Raw genomic sequence first — 23530 nt, 5'->3', positions numbered from 1 at the left:
GGGCTGCAGCTGGCCCCAGGACTTCGGTTTATCGCATCTGTCTAAAGGGGGTAAACTGACACACTCCAGCTGCATGGCCCAGTTGCAGCCAGACCTTACCCGACCCCCGGCCAGGGCAGAGGTGGTCAAGCTCGGCCACGGCGGGGGGGGGGGGTCCACGGGCAGACAGGAGCCTCTGTCCACTCCGGCCTCTCCTCTGGCGGTAAGGCGTCTGATGTTGCGCTCGGCCTAGGGGTCACGGCGGAGGGGTAGGCCAGTAGGTTGAACCCCTCGGGGCATGTCCTTTGCCTTGGGTCAGACTCTTAGAGACCCATCAGGGTGACGGATGGTGGTTTCGGGACCCTGCACTGGACCTGGGCCAGGCCCACAAGGGAAGCTTTGGAGCATCTCCATGGCAACAGGCCTTGTCCTTGTCCTGGCTTGGGGGCCTGCACGCACCTCCCGCGCCTGCTGGGGTCGGTTTCTTCAGGGGTAACCATGGCAACGCCTTTGTTTCTGAGGCCTGGCCCCACCCCCTCCCTGTTTCTCTCTACAGCAGAGGTAGCGAGAGCTCCTTTTCAGTCCCAGCACGCTGGCGGCACGGCGCCGCTGACACGGCCCACCACCAAGCCAGGCCAGCCTCCAGGATGGGGGATGACAGGCTTTCTGGATGCAGAAATGCAGCCCGGGCCCCACCCTGCCAGAGACCCCATCCGTGCTCTCAGGCCTCATCTTTACAGGGCAGTCAAGACCGGCCCCTGCCCTCAAGGCACCCCTGGTCCCTGTGGGCAACCTGTCTGTCCATCCTTCTTGCTAGAAATGAGGAATCATGTTCTGAGGAGGGAGTGCAGAGACTCCAGTGGGCCTGGCTTCCTGGAAGGGGCGGCAGTGAGCAGGGCCGTTTCAATGTGCCGCGCGGTCACGGGTAATGTGTGGGTGCTCTCAGGGCTGCAGGGACCCATACTCCTTCGTACCCCAACAGACTTAAGCAGCAAAGAAAATAGAAAAGCTCATATAACCGAAAAGCCTAGGACAGAGCTTCAGGTGTAGCTGGTCCAGGTGACTCAGGATATCTGCTTTCGTGTTCCTCTGGGCTGGCTTCTCTCCCTGGTGGCTCCTTCCCTCACGGTGGCAAAATGCCCACTAGTGGCTTCAGACACAGCCTCCTTCCGTCACCCAGCCCAGTTCTGGGGAGGTCTATGGGTAGACGGGAGAGTCATTTGGGCTTAGCCTCCCTTCTGGCCCGAGCTCTCTGATCCCTCCACAAAAAAGTCCCAGGGCTGACCCTCATGGTCAGGATAGGGTCTCTTGCTCACTCCTGAACCAGTTGCTCTGAGGCTGAGCAACAGGCCTGGTTCCTATTACTCCAAACCAGATCCATGATTTAAAGGGGATGAGAATGGGAGAAATCCGATTTGCAAAGGAAAATCTGGATGCTCAGAGACTCAGAGAGGTTATTCAACCTGTCCAAGGCCACACAGCTGATACAGATGCAAGCTCAGGGTCTGACTTCGGAGCTTCTGGGCTCAATCACGGAGCCACTACAGATCGGTGTGTTTTTTTAATTTTTATTTTATTTAATTTATTATTTAAAAAAACATTTCATTTATTTGACAGAGATCACAAGTAGGCAGAGAGACAGAGGGGGAAGCAGGCTCCCCGCTGAGCAGAGAGCAGGATGCAGGATCATGACCTGAGCGGAAGGCAGAGGCTTCACCCACTGAGCCCCCAGGCGCCCTAGATCGGTGGTTTTAAACAGAGGAATGAACTGTCAGGGATGCAGCCAGAGGGTAAATTGGCGTCAGGTTTCCACGAGGGATGAATGGTATGTCAAGGAAGGCGGACGGTGGGGAGCCCTGCGAGACTCTTGAGCTGACGAACGCGGCTTTGGGAGGATGACTCCCGCCTCCGCCCGTCCCTAGGGGTCGGGAACTGCGGGCGCTGAGCTACCTGCGCCAGGAGCGACCCTGCCACCTGACTCGCTGTTTGTAAACTCAACCCGTCCAGCCACGCCCCTTCCTCCCTCTCTCCCGCCCCTTTAGGGTCAATATCTGCATAACCCCGCCTCTCCAGGCTGTGACTGGCTGTCCGTGGCGTCACTCCTCCGCATGGGCGGGACTCTCGAGGGGCAAAGGGGGGTTGCCACTCCGGTTAAACGATTAGCATAGTCCCGCCTCCCGGCGCGACCCTCGCGCCGGCCGCTGATTGGGTGGGCGGCGGCTGACGCTCTGGCGCCGGGCGCTGCGAGTGGCGAGCGCGGGCTGTCAGTCTGCCCGGCGGCCGGCCGCACTTCCGCCTCGGTGTCAGCGGGTCGCGGGCCTGCGGGGCGGGGGCGGGGTGGGCGGCGAGGCTCGGCCGGCGCCGGAGGGAGCGCGGTCCGGGTGAGTGGCCCGGGACCCCCGGGGCCCCGCGTCGGCGGGGTTCGGCGGGCGTCGGGCGGGCGGGAGGCCGGGCGGGGCCGGGGAGGGGGAGGGGAGCCGGGGCCCCGCGCCCACCGCCCGCCCGCCAGGCCGGGACCCGGCCCCGCCCCCGCCCCCCCCCGAGCCCGGCCCGACCCCCGCCGCCCGCCCCGCCGGCCCGCGGCCCCGGGGAAACTTGGGAGGAAAGTTGGCGGCGGGCGGGGGGCGGCGGCGGGGCCCCGCGTCGCCGGGCAACTGCGGCGCCGGAAGCCGGGTGGGCTGCGCGGCGGGGCCCCGGGGGGCGGGCGGGGGCGCGCTCGGGGGTCGCGCGGCGCGCGGAGGGCGGCGGCCCGCGGGCACCCGGCGGCGACCACCTGTGCGAGGAGGGCTGCGGCCCGCGGCGGCTCGGAGGGCGCCCAGGTCCGACGCGGGCTGTGCGGGCGCGGGGAGCCTCGGACCTGCCGAGCGCGCGGGCCGGGCCGCGGGGCTGCTCCGGGGGCCGCGCTCTCGCCCGCGGCTCTCCCCCGGGGGTCCGCCCGGGCGCGGCTGCAGACCCGACCCGACCCGCTCCGCTGCGGCGGCGGCGCCGGCCCCTTTTCCGGGCCGCGCGGGCGCCTCTGCGGACCGGGCCTCGCCCCGCCGGGCCCGCTGCCTGCTGCGGCCTGACCCCTGCGGCCCGGCGGGGGTGCTGGGAGGACCCGGCCCCGAGGCTCCCCGCGGGGCGGCGGGGGGGGGCCTTCCTGACGCGCCTGCGGGCGGCGCTCTCCCGGCCCCCAGCGGCCGCCCCCTCCCGGGAGCGCGTGCCGGCGACCTGCGGGGCCGCTGAGCGGACGCGGGGCCCCCGCCCGCCCCAGCCCGGCGCGCGGTGAGCGCTCGGGACGGCCCGTTCCCGGCCCCCCTGTTCCCGCAGGAGGCGTCAGGGCCAACCCTCGTCCCGCGGTGCCTGGCGCGGTGCTGCCGTCGGGAACTGGGCGGTGCACGGGCCGCTGCGTTTCCCGGGGAGCGGCTTTCCCGGTCGCCTCCCGCGCCCTTGTGCGGACGGACGGCAGCTCCGGACTCCCGCGGCCTGTCCAGGTAGCACTTGCTTTCCGCAGACGGCTGCACCGCCCGCGCTCGGTTTCTGGGGTGCCGCCTCCTTCGCTGCGCTCTTGGGGAGCCCAAGGAGCGCAGAGGGTGGGTGACTTACTCCAAGCCCCCGTGCTAGGGGACCGGCAGGGATTCGAACCCAAGCAGGCTGGCTCCAGTGTTTACACCTTAACCCCCTCCCCACGCTGCCTTTTGAAACCCACATTATTTACAGTCTCCTCCTCCTGTTTTCCTCTGAAATATTCTGATTGCCTTGCCTTACTCTGTGTCCGAATTGTGCTTCTTCCGGCATATACACCTGACAGGTGGTCATTTCTTGTGAGCACGAGTGTTTATAAAACCAATGTGTTTCTTCTGAAATATTTAATTCATCTGGCTGTCCCAGATTTTGCTGAAATAGTCCCCTTGCCGTCCAACTCTTTGGTCAGCACCGAGGTGACTGGGGGCGTTGTGGGGAAGGCCGAGTTAGAGTGGGCTGATGAGGGACACACGCCCAGCAGGTCGAGGCTGTGACCCGCACTCAGCTTTGAGCCCCCACCTGCCGTGGCTGTGAACCGTGTGCTTCGGGCGTTCCTGGTCTCAGGCGCGTTGAGGGGTCAGCCTGGCGCTCTGTGTGACAGTCTGTCTCCCGGTACCGCTTGACTGTCACCATCAAGTCCCTTAGCTGTGCCCTCTGCCCTCTAGGGAATGCTGGCGAATGAATCTTTTAGGATTTTATTATTTTCAGTTAATTATAAAAGTGACATTTGTTTTTTTGTTGGGGAAGGTTTTGAAACCTGGCATGGACTCCCGTGCTGTCTTCAGACAGGGGGTCAGCTGTCTCTCGCAAACTATTTTAGTATTTCCATGGAAAGCCAGGGCCTCGTCTTTTCCTGGGAATTTGGCTGTGGTGGATAGCAGGCAGGTGGGGCTCACATCTTTGAGTGAGAGCTGTGATACAAGCCCTCCAGGTGGCCGACGTGTTCCGTTTGAGAGTTGGGTCACTCTGAAGGTGGCAGGGGCAGCGGGGAGTGCTCAGGGCCGGAGACACGCGGGTTCTTGGGTGGGGGCAGGGTGACTTCTCTTTCCACGCTCCCAGGGTCTGAAGCTGTAAAACAGGCTACTGTGAGGGACATAATCAGTGTAGACCGTGCCATGGCGGGTGCCCAGCATTGTCACGGGTGCTCTGCACATCTTCTCTCCTGGTCCATGGAGCGTTGACGTTGACCGTGATGCACAGACACATGTGGTTGCGGGTTAGAAGTGAAGCCAAGGAAATCTTTGGTCGGCAGGGCTACATTTTGTTGAAATGAGTTACAGGAAACTCTACAGTTCTGACTACTGAGATGGGGTCGTACAGGACTTGACGCCAACACCCCTGGCCCCAGAAGGACCCTGGGACAGTGGAGGGCCCTGCACACGCGGGGACATCGCCGTTGCGCCAGGCTGGTGCGGGTGGACCCCGGGCTTACTGTCGGGTGTGCCTTGCCTCGTGTTAGGCTTAATTCTGAGCCTGGAGCACGACTCCAGCTTCCTGAGACTGCGGGAGACTTCCGTGTTCGGACCCGACTGAGTAATAAAAAGTACTTCTGTCCTCAGAGGTAGCATCTTCGGTTCGCAGTTAACGCTTTAAACGCAGCCTCTGCGGGGGTGATTGCTGTGTGTGGCTGCTGGAAGTTCTGCTCTTTCCAAGGGTTTGGTGTTGGAGCGCGTGGCCCTCGGGCTGGGGTCAAGCCTGGACTCAGACATGGTGTGGGGCACGGCCCGTCCCGCAGCTCTCCTTAATGTGATTGAGAGCCCCGTAGACTGTCTGTGAACTTGATGGTGGTTCCCCTTTTTCTCTGAAGCACACAAAGCAACTTCAGGTTATCTGGCAGGATTTCAAATCACTGTTCTCTCCATCGGATCTTCAGGTCACACAATACGATAGCCGTTGTGTGGAGCTAGATAGGGAAGCAGGCTCTTACCGAAGGCTGTCGGGGGTGCCCGGCTGGCCCTGTCGCTAGAGCCTGTGACGCTTGATCTTCGGATGGTGAGTTCTAAGCCCCACGGCAGGTGTAGAGGTAGCTTAAAAATAAAATAAAAAAAAAAAATCTTTTTTTAAATAGATTTTATTTGAGGGAGAGAGAGTGTGTGCATGAAGAGAGTTCTGGAGAGGGGGAGGGGCGAGGGAAGCGGCCCCCCCTTGAGCAGGGGCCAGATGTGAGGCTCCCTCCCAGGGCCCTGGGATCGGGACCAGAGAGCAAGGCAGATGCTTAAATAAGTGAACCACCCAGGCGCCCCCCCACAAAACTTAATTAAAAAAATGGAAAGGACTGAAGAAGCTTGATGTCGGAAGATCCTGGCTGCCTGCGTGTCTCTGCTCGCTTTGTCTTTCTGTCAAGGTAGTGCCAGGAAGGTTGTTTTGAGACACAGGCTGTGGGATCGGTCCTGGCTGAACTGGCTCCCAGACGCACAGCCTTGGGGCCTAACTGGGGTGGGGTGGAGGGGGGTGCTCTTCTGGGCCTCATCCCCCCAAGCCTGATGGTCTGTTCCAGAAGCCCTGGGTCCCTGGGTGCTCAGGATCTGGGGCTGTCTCCAGGCTTGTGGCCTGTCAGCAGTGGGGACCGTCTGGGTGGACAGGCCTGTCTCACTGCTGAGTTTGTACCTTCACGGAGGGTTATAAGGTGCCCAGAGTAAGGCTTGTTCCAGGCTGGTGCAGGAGTTCTGGGGAGAGGGCGTGACATGCGTGAGAATGGTCTGTAGGGACGCTGTATTGAGTCCAGGTTCTAGAGAAACCTACGGCAGCCACGGGGCAAGGGGTGCCGTGTGTTTTACTGAACGGACGAGGCTGCTCCGAGGCTGGCGGTGAGGCACGGCGAGCTGTGTTCCGACTCCTGCTTGGCTGGAAAGCGACTTTGCTGCCTTGAAACCAGCGGGGACTATGATTTGACGTCCAAACTGGAAACCTGTAGAGTGACAAGAGGCACCGTGAAGAGTGACCGTAGTGACAGGAGCAGCGGGCCCTGTGGTGACACTGTCCAGCCGCGGGGAGGGGGAGGATCCTGTTGGGTCGGGCACTGAGCACCTGTGTTCCAGAGACTCAGAACCCCGAGGGGGAGCAGGGCAGGCCACAGGGCGGGAGGACGGCCAGAGGGGTCCCCTGTGCTGGGGCCCGGCTCCCTGAGAGGTGCTGTGGCTTCTGTCTCTGTGGTAGCTGGGCTTTGGGCGGAAGGCTGATGCCTGCCAGGGTGGAGGGCTCCTGGGTTAGCGTCACGGGGCTCTTCCGTCGGAAGAACCTGCGCGATTTTGTAAGAAGCGTGGTTCTAAGGCCCGGCCTCAGCTCTCCGGGTTCTGCGCTTCCCGGGACGCGGTGGCCTTCTCCCGTTCTGACGGGCCTGCTGTGGCGGGGGTGGGGAGAGCTCCCTACGGATTCCCCGGTTCTCAGCGCCCTGCACCGGGCCCGCTGGCATGGCGGCTGCTCGGCGGTTTGCTGTGAGCACAGCCTGCAGGCCGTGGTCGAGCTCCCTGTCCAGAGTGTCCGCACGCATTGTCGCGGGCTGTGGGTCGGAACCGCTTTTTCCCGTGTCACAGAATGACGAGGTGGGTGAAGCCCAGCGTGTGTGCGAAAGAGCTGGCGCGTCCTGGTGCCGGGCTCACGCCTCGACGCACGTGGTGGTTCTGGCGCTCGCTGCGGAACCTTCAGCCGCTGGGGTGGGGGGGGGCGGGAGCCAGAGGGAGCTGGTCGGTGTGATGGGGTGCTCTGCTCCCGCCTGCTGAGCCCGCGGGGGGTGCGGCTCCCCTGCGGTGGCTGCCGCCGCTTCTGGGGCCCGGCCGGTGTACCCTCCGCCTGCCTTTCAGGGTCCCCTGTTGGTGCGGAGAACGGGACACCATCGGCGATGGGCACAAACGTTTGCTTGCGTAGCACGAGGGCTTGGCGCTGTTTCTTGCGCGGACCCCTAACAGGTCCCGCAGGCCCAGTGTGGATGTGGCCTCGCCGGCTCCGGGCTGGGCTGCCGCTTGTCCGTCTGTGCGAGAGCCGAGCTGAAACCTGCCCTCGGAGCAGAGCCTGTGAATCCTGTCTGGTGTCAGGCCGCTGATCGCCATGCTGGTGGCACAGACCTGGGGAAGGCAGAGACGGAGAGCCACACGCGTCAGAATGCACGGCTCCCAGCCCCTTCGTGGAGCGCCACGTTCCCACAGGTCTCGGGAAGCCGTGTCCAGAAGGTCCGCCTCCGCTCCTGCCCGAGGTCACCGAGACCCGGTGTGAGGGGTGCCTGGGGGACGGGGAGTACACAGCCCCGTGCTGCTCACCTGGTGACGGAGGCTGCGTGAGTAGAGCAGGTTGTCCGCCAGCTGCGGGAGGACGAGGGCCTGAACTCCGTCGCGGGCGGCAGTGGCACGTTTCCGTGAGGGTTGAGCTGTCCAGGCGGGCTTGGAAATGAGAACAAACAGGCTGGGCCCAGTGTTCTTGCTGGGTCGCATCTAACAGGTGGGTTTGCGGAAGGCTGCTGCCAGTGGGTCCAGTCGTTGCTTCCGCCCCTCCTTTCCATGCTCTGCTGGCCACCTCCTTTCCATGTGCTTCTGTGTGGCCGGAGCACCGGAGCTTTCTGGGGCTGCTGCGTGGTCCACGAGAAGGTCACCCATGGTCTCAGCCCAGTGAGGGCCTGGAGTGCTGTGTCCAGGATGGATGGTGAAGTGGCAGGCATTCAGTCCATTAGCATTACATAAAAGTAAGCCTTCCCTTTGTCAGACAAGGCGGCGGCGGCTCAGGTGCTCACAGGCTACTGCACCAGACCCAGCAGACAAGTGCATCTCTAGCCAGGCTGCAGGTTCTGCGCCGTGGCTCTGGAGCTGGTGCAGATTGAGCCTGTTTCCATTTATTTTTGGGGTGTGTGTGTGTGTGTTTTTAAAGGTTTTGTTTATTTATTTGACAGAGCGATCACGAGTAGGCAGAGAGGCAGGCAAAGAGAGAGGGGGAAGCAGGCTCCCTGCTAAGCAGAGAGCCTGATGTGGGGCTCGATCCCTGGACCCTGAGATCATGACCTGAGCTGAAAGCAGAGGCTTAACCCACTGAGCCACCCGGGCACCCCTGTTTTTGGTATTTTACAGAAGAAAGAAGCTGGGAACTGTGGCACTTTGGGCATCGGTAGGGTGAGGGTCTTAGGCATCCAAGTGACGGGTAGGTTTCATGCACAAAGTGGACACTTAAACACTAAAGACTAAAACACTAAAACATGAGTGACCACAAGGACGGTGTAGCCAAGAAGCCCTGTCTGCCCACAGTGGCATTGCTGTGGGGAGGGGTGAGGTCTCTGGAGACACAGGGACCGGTGGCTCCGTGCCCCTCGCTCCTGCCTCAGGGGCTGCCTGGTGGAGAGAGCTGGCAGGCTGTGGTATACCTCAGGGCTGGCCTTCTCCTTGGGGCGTGTTAACATCACCAGGGACCTTGGTTTCCCTCTTCCTGAGTTCCTTCTTCCGCCTCTGTCTGTCTCTTCTTCCCACTTGTAGCCGAGCATGTGGCTCACACTCAGGAGGGACAGTGTTGCCCGTGTTGGTGCCCGCTGCATCCCCAGTAACATTTTAGTGTCGCAGGAGCATCTCTCCAGGGGTCTGCCGGCCAGGTGGCTCCTGGAGAAGGAGATGCCCTGCGGGGAGGCGGTGGAGACTTCGGGTTAGCTCTGTCATTAGCCTGAGGCTCCCCGTGTCTTCTGCACTGTGCACGTGCACCGGTTTCCAGAAGCATTCGGCCTTGACCTTAACAGCCACAGGGTAACAAGAGCTTTGCGGATGCTGGTGGAGGTGGCCACTGCCCGCCCACCTCTGTTTCTGACAGGCGTGATGGAAGCCATCAGACCCGGGGCTCATCTTCACTGCGAGACGTTTGATCACGGAGTCAGTCTCCTTACTCGTTAGAGATTTTCTGTTTCTGTGTGAGTTGGTCTTGGTGGTGGGGCTAGTGTTTCTGGGAGTCTGTCCACTTCAGCGAGAGGATCCCGGTGGCCGGCGTGCCGGTGCTTGCGGCACTCACCGCAGCCCTATTTGCCGGCCTCGGTGGCGATGTCCGGTTGTCGCGCAGCCGTCTCTTTTTCTCTTTGTTGGCCTCGCTACGGTGATCAATTTTGTTGGTCTTACCGGAGGACCACCTTTTGGGTCATTGGTTTTTCTATTCTTACTCCCTTTTTTCTGCTAACCTTGGTATTGATTCTTTTTCCTTAGATCGTAAAGTTGTTGATTTGAGAGTTTTTTCTTATTTTTTGATGTCGGTGTTGATTCATCGAGTCCCGCTGGCACTGCCTTTGCTGCACCGCCCGGGTTTGTGTACACGGTGTGTGCATTTTCATTTGTTTCTGAGTATTTCCTGATTGCTTTTGTGGTTTCTTCTTTGATCTCGTGCTTCAGAGCCCGCCATCGAATCGCCGCACGTCTGGGAATATTCCAGTTTTCCTGTTCTTCTTGATTTCTAACTCATCGCCTTTCAGGGTGACAGGATGCTTTGCCTGAGACTGTTTTGTAAAATCTGTTGAGATGTAGGTTGTGGCCTGACATGCAGCCTCTGCTGGACGCTGTCCCGTGTGTGCTCGGGAAGAACGTGCGCCGCGGGCGCTGCTGGGTGGTGGCCTGTGCGCTCTGTTTGGCCTCCAGCCTGCGGGGCGAGGTCCAAAGCGCTCTGTGTCCTCATGTCCCACCCGTCGGGTTGATGCTTGCCGGTGTATTTTTAAATTATTCAATAGAATTTATATTATTTTGGACAATTGACGTTCACAGTTGATATTGAACTGCAAAAGTACTTTTCGTATCGCTGTGTCCCTTTCCTTTGTGAAGGTCACACCTAGGTCGCCTTGCTTGTTTTCCATAGAGAGGAGAAATAACGCACGGTTCATCTCTTTGGTGAGTTGACCATGAAGGTCAGTGTCTGTGTCCCTTAGCTAGTCCCTTACTCCTGTGTGAGTGGATCTGTTTTCTAAAGAGCGTGGTACAGCTGGGTTTGCAAGCCTGGAGTGGTGTTTGTTCAAGTGTGCTTGTGTTTGTACAAGTGGTAACGGGACGTTCCGTGTGGAGCCAGGCGCCCGGATGGCAGCCGGCGCACACGGTAAAGGAGCCGCGGCTCTTCTCAAGGGAGTAGGCATTTTGTGGGAGTCTGGGAGGAATGGTGAGGTCACGGGCTGGTGTCCCCCTGAAGAGTCTGGGAGTGAGGAGTCAGTGCAGCCCATGGCGCGAGGTCCCCACATGGAGGGGTCAGGACCTCTGCCTCCTTCGTCTGCTCCCTCCGTGAGGCCAGGTCAGCCCCGTGGCATCACTCCAGGGCCTGAGGGCAGTGCAGAAGGACAGCCCAATGACAGGAGGCCAGTGACGATGGGCAGTACAGGCTTAGCTTCCTGGGTTTTGTCTGCAGTTAGAAGAGGGGACAGTTGGACAGAAGGAGATAATTTAAAAAAAAAGAAAGAAAGAAAGCGCTTTCCTGAAATACTGTCTTCGTGGATGTCTTCTGAATGCACAGTAAAATCTGCACGAAGAAGAAAATACGTAGGAAATACTAAATTCTGCCTTCTCGATGCTGTTTCTTGAGCAGTTGACTTGCTGTGTATCCGTGTACCGAGGTGGAGGACTGAGTTACAGAGCCTCAGTGTCCCTTAGTTCCATCACCTTCTTGCTGTGGGGGGTGGGGGTGGCTTTATGCATACGGCCCTGTGCTCCCCTCTGCAGGGTGTGTGGGCCAGGTTTGGGGGTGGGAGACCCATGTCCAGCACCCCAGACAGCTCAGCCCCTTGGGTGGACGACCACATGCTGCAGGGCCCCAGGTGGTGGCCGGGGCCCCTCTTCCGCGACGAGGCCAGGTGGCCGGCAGGCGTGTGAAGGGCCTGGGGCCGCCCCGCACAGCCTCCCGGGGCCCCCCAGGCCTGGCACCAAGTGGCCGTCGGTGGATGTTTGTGGAAGTCGTGAGGGAAATCGCCGTTTGGCCTTGATGGTCTGTGGCAGTGGGGAGTTTGGGTGCCCAGGCAAAATGAAGACAGCTCTTTCAGGAATTACCTCGAGACTGTTAGAATTAATTACTGACCTGGTAAGACTGAGTCGGCCTGCGAGTGCTGTGCAGACCCCATCACTGACCCTGTGCAGTGTGTGGGGTTTGTGGCAGAGGCCTTCCAGGCAGGCTCTGGTCCTCAGCGCTGGCCTGGTTGACAGCCAGCGCTTGTCCTGCCTGACATCTTAGAGGCTTAATTTAAAGATTTCCATGCATTTTGTTTGATTTATTTTTAATATTTTAATAGTTTTATTCTGGGTGAGAAAGCATATAAAAAAGAAAATGTCATGGCTTTTCATGTACCTTTTATCATGGGAGATTTTCAGTGTGCAGGAAGGCAGGTGGCAGAGCCCAAGGGTCCCCTGTGCGCCCATCCCGGCTTCCTCCGGGACTGGCTTGGGCCACCACCCACCTGCCCCGCCCGCTGCTTCCAGGTCACTTGGAGGGAGATCCCGGCGGTAACCTTCCGTCCACGTGGACTTCAGTGTGTGGCTCTAAAGAAGTCTCTTGTGAGTATGCCGTTAGGACACCTGTGTCTTTTTGAAAAGTACCTTATTTGAGGTTTAACCGAGGTACAACCAAGGACCCATATTTAAGCCGTCCAGTAAATGTTGACCTACGTGCGCACCCCTGAACCCGTCCCCTCAGTCGGGACCTGGTCCTCCACTCTCTGCCACACGTTCACCCTGGGCAGGGCTGACCGTTCAGCCCAGGGCGTAGCTGGACGTGTAGCTGTTGGGCCGGGTGCACTGGGGAGGCCACGCTCCTGCCCTGCTCCGTCCTTTGTGACATGTTTCTCCGAGAAGCTGGGTCTGCCGCGCAGACGTCCCGAGAGTCTGGATTTTGCTGACTCTCATCAGGCTGGGGCTCAGCGCGTTGCCTTATGCTCTGTGTTCCTTAGATTGGCGGTGAGAGCCGGAGGCCGGGCCGCGTCTGGGCTGAGGTTCCGGGGCACAGTGGTGGACGGGTGTGGTGCCCTCCTGTGCCATGGGCACGTGGCGCACCCGGTTCAGGTCCCACAGCACCGCTGGTAGGCGGCCTCCAGGCGGCACCGGACACGGCCACCTGTCCGTTTTGCACAGCTGTGCCCCACACGCACCCCCCCCCAGCCCTGCACCGACTTGCTGGAGTCTGGCTGTCACGCCGCTCCCCCTCTGGCATTCAGCCAGACGGTGGCCCAGAGCCCGCGCCCAAAAGAAGATTGGATGGAGGCTTGGTGCTTCCCGGTCAGCGACTGGTTTCAATGTGTAGGCGTCCCCCAGGGTGACCACCTCGTCTCCTTCTGGCGAGCTCAGCTGTGTCTGACGTGTCTGCATCTCCTGCCGCGCGCTGGCGCTTAGGTGGTTCCCTTGTCGCCGCAGGAGCCTCTGTGGGCTCGTCCTGAGCCTTGTGATGGGAGCCTCTGGCTTCTTGCTGCCCAAGACGGATCCTGGTCCTGGAGTCAGCCATTTCTCCCCCAGGGACTCTGGCTCCTTCAAGCGGCTTCCAGAGGGACTGGGCAAGTGGCTGTGTGTCATAGACGGAACAGGTCACGTCAGAGAGGAATTAGAGGAAGTGGTCACTTCCCTAACGTGGTAGGCGACAACGTTGAACCGCTGGGCGAGGCTTCATATGGGTGTTTCCAGAAGCTGCCTGGTGCCTGGCTCCACATGGTGGGAAGAACGGGATCTCTGAGAGCCTTTCAGGGCGGCTTCCTGCTGGCCCGATCCATAGTATGGAAGCTCACGTGTGCTCAGGACACGGCCGGAGAGGAGCAGGTGTCACCCAGCACTGTGCCGCCGCTCCAAGGACGGAGGGCGTGTCCCTTCCTGGGGACCGCCTGAGCCTTCGCTGCCCCAGAACCGGGAGGCGGGCTCGGCCCCAACGTCTGTGTGGCTGACACAGTTAGATGTAGACTCAGCCTGTTTTCATAAAAAGGGAAAGGTCTGGGGACAAGGCTGACCTGCTGCTGCTGTTTATAAAATCCTGCTTTTCATAAAGGGATGCGTGAGTTCTGCCAAAATAATTTTGAGAAAGTCTAAGTGGGTTTCAGTTTGTGTCGATAGCAGCTCACTTACACAGCTGCCTTAATTCTCTGGGGTGGAAACTCGGTTTAAAGTCGGTGGGACACGGGCTCGGACGTCATTGTGCACTTTCTTGTTTACAGCGACCTTCAGCGGGAGGTTCTGGGGTGTGTTTGAGCCCCAGACGTGTGAGCACCTCACCGCAACTGACCTGCCCTTCTGCCTGTCCGGCAGCTTCCCCGCATCAATCATTGCGTGGTTTTTCTTTTTAAAGCGAGGGAGAGCATGAGGCCGGGGGGGGGGGGGGACTCTCCAGCAGGCTCCACCCCCAGCGCAGCCGGGTGCGGGGCTTGACCTCACCACGCTGAGACCCACCTGAGCGAACACCGAGTCTGGGGCTTCACGGGTCCCTCACTGTTTTCTTTTTAAGAATTTGTTACTATTTTAAAATAACGTGGTATCGTTGACACAATGTTACGTTAGTGTCAGGTGTACAACCCAGTGATGCTGAGCTCACCACAGGTGCCTCTGCCGTCTGTCGCCACAGCCTGCTATCACGGTGCCCCTGGCGACAGCCCCTGTGACTGTTCCCTCCACAGCTGGAAGCTTGACCCTCCCCTCCCCCGTTCCCCCACGCCCCTGGCAGCCGTAGGTCTCTTCTCTGTATCTATAGGTCTTTTCTGCTTTTTGTTTGATTTTTGCTTATTCATTTGTCTTCTGGTTCCACATGTAAGTGACGTTGTGTGGTATTAGTCTGTCTCCGACGTATTTCACATCGCGCGCTCTGGGTTATTGCTATTGTTGCAGACGGCAAGATTCTGCCCTTTTTATGGCGGAGTAGTGTTCCCTCTCTCTCTCTCTCTCACACACACACACGCACGCACACACACGTGTGCGCACACGCACACACGCACACGCACGCGCACCCCCATCTTTGGCCAGCCCTCTGTCTGTGGACACTGTGTTGCTTCTGCGTCTTGGCTGCTGTCCTTACTGTTGCGGTAAAGGTGCATTTATCACTCAGAATCAGCGTTTTTGTTTCCTTGGTAAATACCCAGAATTACCAGATCACATGGTCACTCTGGCTTTAGTGTTTGAGGCCCTTCCCTCCTGGGCTGCAGAGTGGCTGCCCCAGACTGCTTCCCACCAGCAGGGCACGAGGGTTCCTTTTCCTCCGCGTCCTCGCCAACACTTGTTTCTTGTGCTGTTGACTACAGTGTCCTGTTAACTTACACAACCGTAGATAACGATTTTTAAAAATAACTTCAGATAATGGTTACTTATTAATCTGTTATTGGCTGATGGATATTTATATTATTAGGAATGTTTCTCTCATATTTTTTGAGATCATGCATTTGTTAGATCATTCATTTAATTTCTTTGCTTAAATTGTAAATCGAGATTGATTCCAATAATGCTGATTGGGTATTTTTAAAATGTTTCTAAACCGTAAAACTTGTGAAAGCTAAGTGTATGGAAATGTGTTTCCCCTTAGATCTCCAGTGCCTGTTGGGTCTTTACCAAGAGGGAAGTTGCCAGCGTACAGTTACTTACCCGCTGATGCAGGTCGGGCGCAATGGCTCCGTAGAAAGGCCGGGACCGGGCGGCGAGGGAGCCCGGCAGCCGAAGGATGAACGGCGAGGAGGAATTCTTCGATGCCGTCGCAGGTGAGTGGGGCAGGAAGTGACTCCGAGGCCGTCGCAGGTGAGTGGGGCAGGAAGTGACTCCGAGGCCGTCGCAGGTGAGTGGGGCAGGAAGTGACTCCGAGGCCGTCGCAGGTGAGTGGGGCAGGAAGTGACTCCGAGGCCGTCGCAGGTGAGTGGGGCAGGAAGTGACTCCGAGGCCGTCGCAGGTGAGTGGGGCAGGAAGTGACTCCGAGGCCGTCGCAGGTGAGTGGGGCAGGAAGTGACTCCGAGGCCGTGGTGTCCCGGCCCCGGACTGGGCCTTGGGCGCGTGAGAAGGCTCGGTAAAGCTGTGCAGGCGAGAAGTGGGACATGTTCCCCCACACTGACGCCCGCAGAAGCATGCGGGGGGAGGCCCTAGGCCAAAGGCCGTAACAAGAAAGGGCAACTGATTTTTGGGTTTAAAAGTTGCCCTGGAGTGTACGTGCTCTTATCGGGATCCCTAAACGCGATGGCGCGCTTTCTTATGTCGTCTGTACGCACTGATCACGCCTTGTTGTCTGTGCGTTAGAACTAGATCTGGTTTAGTTTCTCTTTCCTGAGACTGTTGTCAGGACTGGTGCGCCCCTGACATCTGTCCGCCGTAGACGACAGCATGAGCCTGCAGGAACCAGCACGGGGCAAGGGCAACGTGTGCGTGCGCGGGGCTGGGCATGGGCAGGGGAGGGCGGGCTGGGCTGGCCCAGCTCACACTGGCTTCAAGTGGCCTCTTCTCCCCATTGGTGGGAAGAAGCCCCGAGCCCCTAAGGGGGCAAGTGTACAGTGACCGCATGGTCCTAATGACCCTTCACGCTCAAGCCGGCAATTCCTTCTCATGGGCAACATCTGGAACATCATGTGTCGTCTGCTGAGGACCGTTACTGGTGGGAAGGGGCTTGGAGAGACTCCGGTGGTCCCAGTCCCCCCGTTAGGTAGAGGACCATAATGGCAACTTTGAACTCTTTCTTGGGGTTTTTAGTGACGGACTGTCAGGTCAGAGGGGCTCCTTCTGCTGGTGACTGCTGTCACTGTGCCCTCTAGGCCTGCTTGGCCATGGGCCACCATGTCTGTCTGCTGGCTCTTGGGCTAACCGTCACCAGCCGCAGACCAAGGGTCGCAGCAGTTTGGGGGACTGGCAGCCCCCAACTACTGACTCCTTCTTTGAAACCCAAGAAGTAGGATGTGCTGAGCTGCCTATGGTTTTCAGAGGCCAAATTATTAAGTCCTCCTCCACGATCTCAGGGCTGCAATGCTCCTCGTGGACGTGCTTCTTGGGCAGCGTGTTGCTCTGCCCGACCTCCCTCCTCAGTCACCGTGTGCAAGCTGGTCACCGCGGAGCGCGGCGGTCATCAGGGACTCAGGCCCGTGGGCCACCGGGCCCTTGTGGGGGGCGATGGTGTTTGTAAGCAGGAGAGCGGCCTTGGTGCACCCCTCTCTTCGGGGTCTCATAGGAAGTTCCCTTTGACCTGGGATCAGTGTAGCCAGATTCCCGAACACGTCTCTGACCTTGGCCTGGAGAGTTTTCTCTAGAGAGGACATGAGCTTTGTGCAGCCATTTAGAGAAGCTCAGTCTCTGCCTCTGTGCTCCCAGCGTTCCTCTGCATGTCCCTGAGACAGGAGGACAGAGCTGTCCGGGGGACGGCGCCTTCTCACCTCAGTCCTTCGGTTCCAAATCAGATAATAGAAAAAAGGCACCGAGTCGCCCAGTGCAGTGATGCAGCCGGAGAGCCGCAGAGGCTGATTGCCTCACTGCGGAGCACTGGTCTGAGTCCATGGCCGGGAGGAAAAAGTAGGACAAAGTGTCCAAGCCCGGCAGGCACCAGATCAAGGCTGGGGAGGCAGTTATGTCGGCCAAGGATCAGCACCATGGAAGGGGAACGTTTGGGTTCTTTATTTTTATTTTTTAATTTTTAAAATCTTCCTTATTTTTTTTAGAGATTTTATTTATTTGACAGAGATCACAAGCAGGCAGAGAGGCAGGCAGAGGGAGTGGGGAGGCAGGCTCCCTGCAGAGCAGAGAGCCCGATGTGGGGCTCGATCCCAGGACCCTGAGATCATGACCTGAGCCGGAGGCAGAGGCTTAACCCACTGAGCCTCCCAGGCACAGAGCGGTACCTGCTGCCGCTGTGAACCTGTCTGTGGGGAGGAGCCGGGGGGAGGCTGTCCGCACGTGCTCAGGGAAGCACAGCGGCAGATTTGTTTACATTTCGGGGCTGGCAGTGCTCCCCCGCCTGGCCTTATGCCCCGGGCCTCGCCTTCATCTGCCAAGTGAGGGGCCGGCGGGAGCTCAGCTCCCATTGGGTCTCGTGCCTTCCCTCCCGTGGTCATGGTCACGGCCGAGCGCGGTGGTCCTGGAGCCCCGTCCCCGGCTGGGTGGACTCTGTCCTGGCAGCCGCGGCCCAGCGCTGGCGAGGCCCATTCGTTGCTCTGGGAGGAGGCCCTCCCAGTGGGCAAGTCCCCAGGAACCCACCGCCGGAGCTCTGTGCTGTGGGGGAGGCTTGCTGGACTCCAACCGCTCTGGCCGTGCTCGGCCTCTCGCTCACGGGCATGTGTCTGGCAGTGCGTGTGTGCAGCGCACTGTTCCTGTTCCGCAGAGGCTACTGCCGTGGCCTGTGTTCTAGAACAAGACCTCGTGCAGGGTCAGAGCATGCTGAGCCTCAAGGTGGACCCCACTGGAGTGAGGCCAGATTGCTCCCTGCCGGAGGGCCAGACCTCAGGCCGCAGCCCAGCCGAGCTGCTCGTGGGAAAGGCCCCCGAGAGCCAGGGTGCCCGCGTCCTCAGCCTCGGCCTGGGGCTCTTGGGGCAGAGCTCACGGCTACAGCGTGTGTCAGTGCCTCTGGTACTCTGCTGCGGGGTCGGCACTCTTGGAGGTGGACTGGGCGTCTTCCCGGTCCTGTGAGAATGACCGATCTGCTTGTCGTGTGCAGGCTTTGATTCTGAGAACTCTGCCGGGGACTTTTCAGAGGCCGATCAGAGGGTTGCTGGAGTGATGCGCGTGGACACTGGCAGAAGCAGTGCGGTCGGAAAGGTCGGGGAGAGGCCCCCTCGAGAGAACGGAATTCAGAAGCACAGGTATGTTGTCCTGCGTGTGTAACTTAGGCTCTCCCAGGGCGTCCGTGGCTGCCCCCCGCTGTGCTGCAGGGGCACCCCTTAGCTCTCTTGAGCCCTGAGCGGGAGGAGCAACCCGGCTTCTGTCACCTGTGCTGGGGCCTCTGGACGGCGTCCATGGCGGTGGGAAGGCGGCCTCTGTCCCCGCCGTGATGACTTGCTTTGTGGCTTGAGGGAGCAGCATCACCGCAGACCCCGCTCTGAGCCTTCCACCCCGTGCCTGCTGGATGTGTGCACCGGGGGGACTCGGACGCCTTGCTCACACCTCTATTCGTCCGTTCGCTCGGCAGGTGTCGGAGCTCCCCCGGCATGCCCAGATGGCCTGTCTGAGAGCAGGTAGGGCTCTGCTGATCTGAGCTCTGCCGTCATCCCCTCAGTGCCCCGGGAGTCTGGTTCACACGTCGGCCTAGTGCCGCGTTCCTTCCTTGTGCCCTGTCGCCCGGCTCTGACATGTTGGCCTTGTTCCGCGGGCCTGGGTCCCTCAGGACTCCTAGCCCCTCTGTTGTGCCTCAGGCGCTGGCCCCACTTCTGTGCCTCGTGGTGCCCCTAACTGCTTCCACACCCTCTCGTCTCCTCTCCGTGCTGTGAGCAGAGTCATCTTTCCACAAGGCGGGTCTGACCGGGCCTCCTCCACCTCGTGGTTGGAATTCTCAGCCGATGTCCATGTGGTCCCCGGTGAGGGCTAACAGAAGGGTCTCAGCTGGGTTAGGGGACTATAAGGCTACCCTCCTCTTGGGACGAAGCCTTGGTCCTACTCCTCCGGCTCAGGCCCCTGTCCCCTGTCCCAGTGTCCCTGGTCCCAGCTGACAGGGGCCTCTCTCGAGTCCTCGGGGACACCCGGGCCTTTCCCACAGCAGAGCTCTGTGTGCTCGGCTCCCTTGGCCACGGCACTCTCCTCCTGTGTCTCTCTAGTTCTGGCTTTTCCTTTCGACTCACATAAGGCTCACCTTGGGGCAGGGGTGCCCTTCCTGACCCTGGCACCTTCTGGGGGTCCCCCCACAGTGTAGCTGCCTGCCAGGGGGTTATCTGCAGTGCGTGGGTCCAGCACACCTCCCCCCACATCTGGATTCCTAGTCTGCTCAGCTCCCTCTTTCCAGGAGGAGAGAGCTTCCTATCCCAGCTCCAGATTCCCAGGAGGGAGACCGCTCTGATTCCCTCTCTTCCCCCAGAAGCTGGTGGGAAGAGAGCCCGGCGAGGAATGTCGCTCAGGAAAACAGACTCACGTTTGAAAGGGCCTTATTGCAGGCTTCTGGAAAGGTTTCATTAATTTGGTTCCCTCTTGTGTCCTCGTGTCTTGGCCTCTGCCTGTGGGCCCGGGGCTGCTCCGGGGTAGGGAAGCACCCTGTCCCCGACTCTGTGGAGGGCAAGGAAAGTTGTCCGTGTGGCCATGACCGTTTCTCTGGCACGGAGCAGCACCGCAGCTTCTAGTGCAGACGTGTGGTTTCTGATTGGCCAAGAGCGACCGTCGTGCCGTCGGAGTAAGTACCTGCTTCTCGGTCGCTTCTCTGCAGGACCTCGCTGCCCGCCCCGATGTTCTCCAGAAGTGACTTCAGCGTGTGGAGCATATTAAAGAAATGCATCGGCTTGGTAAGTCCAGATGGACCCATTTTGGGGCTTTAAGCTGAAACATTTTTAATTCTTGTGAATTTGCGGCACTGCTGGTCACGGAAGACGCACTCTGCAGGTGTTTATAGCAGCATGAGGCAGAGGTAGTAGACTCGGAAAGGGACAGAGACGTAAGGGCAAGGGAGACAGGTGGCCACGGTGTTCACGGGCAGCGGGAAGACAATCCCGCCGGTCACGTTCTTGGCGCAGGCAGCACCACGGGGGTGCACGTCCAGCCCCAGGACGGGCTGGGAGTTGGGGGGCTTCGGACGCTGGGCTCCCTGACGCACGCCGAGGGCAGGCCGTGGGCACGCGTGCAGGACTTGGGGCTCCGGCCCCCCAGTCCCCCGTGCCTGCTGCAGGAAGAGCTCAGCTGCTCTGGGTTTGTGGCGGAAGGCTTGGGTGTCTGGGGTCCGGAGCCACGGGGCTTTTCTTCTCATGGTCTCCGTGACGGTCTGGACGTTCCCTGGGGATGTGAGCTGTGGCCCTTGGGAGAGAAGAGCGCCCCCGCGGGCCGTGGCTGACGTGGACTCCAGTGACTGTCCTGCAGCAGGCGTGTGGCCCTAACCCCTGCGCTGCTCACCGGCATGCTTCTGCGTCTGCTTCTGCCCTCAGTGGGAGGCCTTTTTCCCATCAGAAACCGCACCTTTTCTCGCACTTTGTGTATTTTGAAATAATTTTGGACTTCTAGAAGAGTGCAGAGACGCACTGCTTACCTTTACCCTGCCGCCCGTCATGGCAGCCTGCCACATAGTAGCCAGAACTCAGAGCGCAGGACAAGGGGCTCCTGTTGGAGCATCACTGCTCGCGGCTCGCGGCTCGCGGGACTGGGCTTTCCCAGGCCTCCCCCCAGCTGCCCTCCTGTTGGAGGGGTGCTGTCTTTCTTTCTTTCTTTCTTTCTTTCCCAAAGATTTCATTTACTCATTTGACAGAAAGAGAGCGCACAAGCAGGGGAGAGGCAGGCATAGGGAGAGGGAGAAGCAGACTCCCTGCTGAGCAGAGAGCCCGATGTGGGGCTCGATCCCAGGACCCCGAGATTATGACCTGAGCTGAAGGCAGATGCTCAACCAACCGAGCCACCCAGGTGCCCCTGAAAATTTTTATTTTTAGGTAATCTCTGCAGTCCACATGGGGCTCGAACTCACAGCCCTGAGATCAGAACTTGCGGCTCCTTTGACTAAGGAGCCCTTAGTCAAGGCCCCCCACATGTCTCTTGTTTTAAAATGGTACATTTGGGATTCTTTTCTTTTAGCATTATTATCTCCCACGTTTTTCATGGTGTGAGCAGATCAGGTCCAGACGGGTGTGTCTGTCTGGAGATAGGTGATGAACTTGACCTTGATCCTGAGGCTTGTTTTCATAAAGTGACGCCCGTCTCATCGCATTCCCCGAGGAATCCACCCTGGGGATGGGATGGTTCAGATTAAAGCGAATGGAACACGCGGGTCAGCACGCTCCCAGAGCCGCCCCAGCGGAGCGTGTGGGGGCTCTGCCTCTGGAGCGGAGACACCGTTCTCCGCACGGCTCGGCCTGCCGCACCCCAGTGCCGCGCGGGCCCACAGGGGCTGTTGCCTGCACGTGCAGCAGCAGGCAGGGCCGAGTCCTGCCCCGGCTCACGGCGGCACCCACGGCCTCGCCAGGGGTCATCACCCCCAGCCACACTTCATCACTTCCTGCCTCCCCTGGTATTTTGAAGCAAACTCCACTTGCGAAGATGTCTTGTATTGCTAAAGGATTCAGAGTCTGGGTTTTCTTATTCTTATTATTTTATTGTTTTATTATTTATTTTATTTATTTGAGAGAGCAGGAGGGAAATCTAAAGCAGATTCTGCGCTGAGCACTGAGCCTGATGTGGGGCTCGATCCCAGGACCCTGAGCTGAAACCAAGAGCTGGATGGACTTAACTGATTGAGGCTCCCAGATGCCCCCAGATTCTGTTTTAACACGACCGCAGTCCTGGTACCCTCGTGCAGGAAAACATGCGGTCTGTTAATGTCCTCAAATTCACGGCTGTCTCGAGCGCCGTTCCTGTGTCTGTGCTTCTCAGTCTGTGTGCGGACACCGTTTTGTTGCTTCTCTCCTGACCTTGAGCTCTCGGCAATCCGTGCCCCAGTTGTCATGGAGCCACGCCAGCACAGTCGCTCTGCCTTTATTTCCTGGGACGCTTTTGTGCCGAGAGCAGCCCTTCCACTGCTGTGAGTGTGGTTTGCATAAGAAAGTCAGGGTCAGGGAGTGACTCTTTATCCCAGTTGTCAAGTGATGTATTTGGTTCATCTGTGTTACCTGGTGTGACCAGGATAACCAACCAGCGTGTCTTCTGTCAGTTTTTGGACTCGTGGAGTTAAAGCTCCTGGGTGTGTCCTGGCCCCGAGCGGCTCCACCTCTGGCTGGTAACGGCATCTTCAGGTCGGCCGCCATGCTTTACAGAAGACGCCCGGCTCATTCTGTACCTCCCTGTCCAGAATCCTTGTTGAGGGAGAGACAACTCAAGACCATAGCTGGGCCCTAGGGAGGCTATCAGGTTGCTTTTTTCTAGGTTTTTCCCAGGGGAGAGAGCTAGGAGCTGTTTTGATTTGTTTCAACGGTGCTTTAAATTTGGGATGACAGGATTCATCTAACCTCCTCTGTCTTCTGTCTGTGCCTCTTTTCTCCCACACTGATAATCTCAGTTTTCTTTTAAGATTTTTATTAATTTATTTAAGAGAGAGAGCGCGCACATGTGCGTGAGCGGTGTGAGGGGCAGAGAGAGAGGCAGGTTCCCCGCTGAGCAAAGAGCCAGATGTGGGACTCATCCCGGGACCGTGGGATCGTGACCTGATCTGAAGGCAGATGTTTAAGTGACTGAGCCCCCCAGGCAACCCCGATAAGCCCAGTTTTTAGCAACACTGGAGATGTCTGATCTAGATGAGCACGTAATGACTCACCCGCTCTATCCCACATGCGTCACGGTTCTGGAGGGAAGGACCAGCTCTGCTGCCGACAGCGGGTTTACTGAAACGTGCGAGTTTGTTGTCTTTTGTGGTTCGTGTTGTCCTCAGGGTGCATCTTGAGTCCGTGCGCTTTAAATCCCTGCGTGACCCCGTCCCCAGGCGGCTGTGCCCGAGGCACCTGTGTGTGTTCGCTTGTTTCATTTTGTTCTGGATGTTTGGGGATGGCTTATCTAAACTAATTTTGTTTCAAGATTGTGAATCCAGGGGCGCCTGGGTGGCTCAGTTGGTTAAGCAGCTGCCTTCGGCTCAGGTCATGATCCCAGCGTCCTGGGATCGAGTCCCACATCGGGCTCCTTGCTCGGCTACTCCCTCTGCCTCTGCCTGCCACTCTGTCTGCCTGTGCTCGCTCTCCCCCTCTCTCTCTGACAAATAAATAAATAAAATCTTTAAAAAAAAAAAAAAAAAAGATTGTGAATCCAAAGTCAAATCTTGCAGTTGAGGTTCCAGTATATTCTAAGTTGAGGTTCCAGTGTATTCTAAGAATTTACCTTCCTGCCGCTGACCTGTCTGTTCATGTCCCCTTTCCCCTGGAGGGGACCTGTTCGGAACTTTCTGGTCTGTTACTCCCGATGGAGTGTCATCTTCTTTCTTCAGACAGACTCGAGGCTGTTGCGCCTTTCCCTTGCCCAGGGGAGCCACGGCCATGTGGAGCCCCCGCTTACCTGCGTGGTCCGGCGTCAGGTGGCCTCCCCGGGCCTCCCAGGGCTGTGCCTACCTC

The 23530-nt window shown here is 59.0% G+C and overlaps 1 protein-coding gene across 3 annotated transcripts in view; it reads left to right on the top strand.

The window, feature by feature from the left end:
* The first annotated feature begins 2240 nt into the window (after positions 1 to 2240).
* Positions 2241 to 23530, top strand: part of OSBPL2 (oxysterol binding protein like 2) — a 36620-nt gene continuing 15330 nt past the window's right edge. For 2 of the 3 annotated variants that reach the window (XM_032350144.1, XM_032350146.1), the window contains exons 1-4: positions 2241 to 2360; positions 14944 to 15115; positions 18037 to 18181; positions 19729 to 19804. In XM_032350144.1, coding sequence (XP_032206035.1) covers positions 15079 to 15115; positions 18037 to 18181; positions 19729 to 19804 — 258 coding nt within the window. In that variant the 5' untranslated portion in view covers positions 2241 to 2360; positions 14944 to 15078. Of the gene's footprint in view, positions 2361 to 3264; positions 3453 to 14943; positions 15116 to 18036; positions 18182 to 19728; positions 19805 to 23530 lie in introns of those variants that run through there. The other variant, XM_032350145.1, reaches the window with a different exon arrangement.

Source organism: Mustela erminea, chromosome 7 (assembly GCF_009829155.1).
Source record: "Mustela erminea isolate mMusErm1 chromosome 7, mMusErm1.Pri, whole genome shotgun sequence".
Taxonomy (NCBI): domain Eukaryota; kingdom Metazoa; phylum Chordata; class Mammalia; order Carnivora; family Mustelidae; genus Mustela; species Mustela erminea.
The sequence above is the reverse complement of the archived record's forward strand: the minus strand, read 5'-3'. Positions and strand labels throughout refer to the sequence as shown.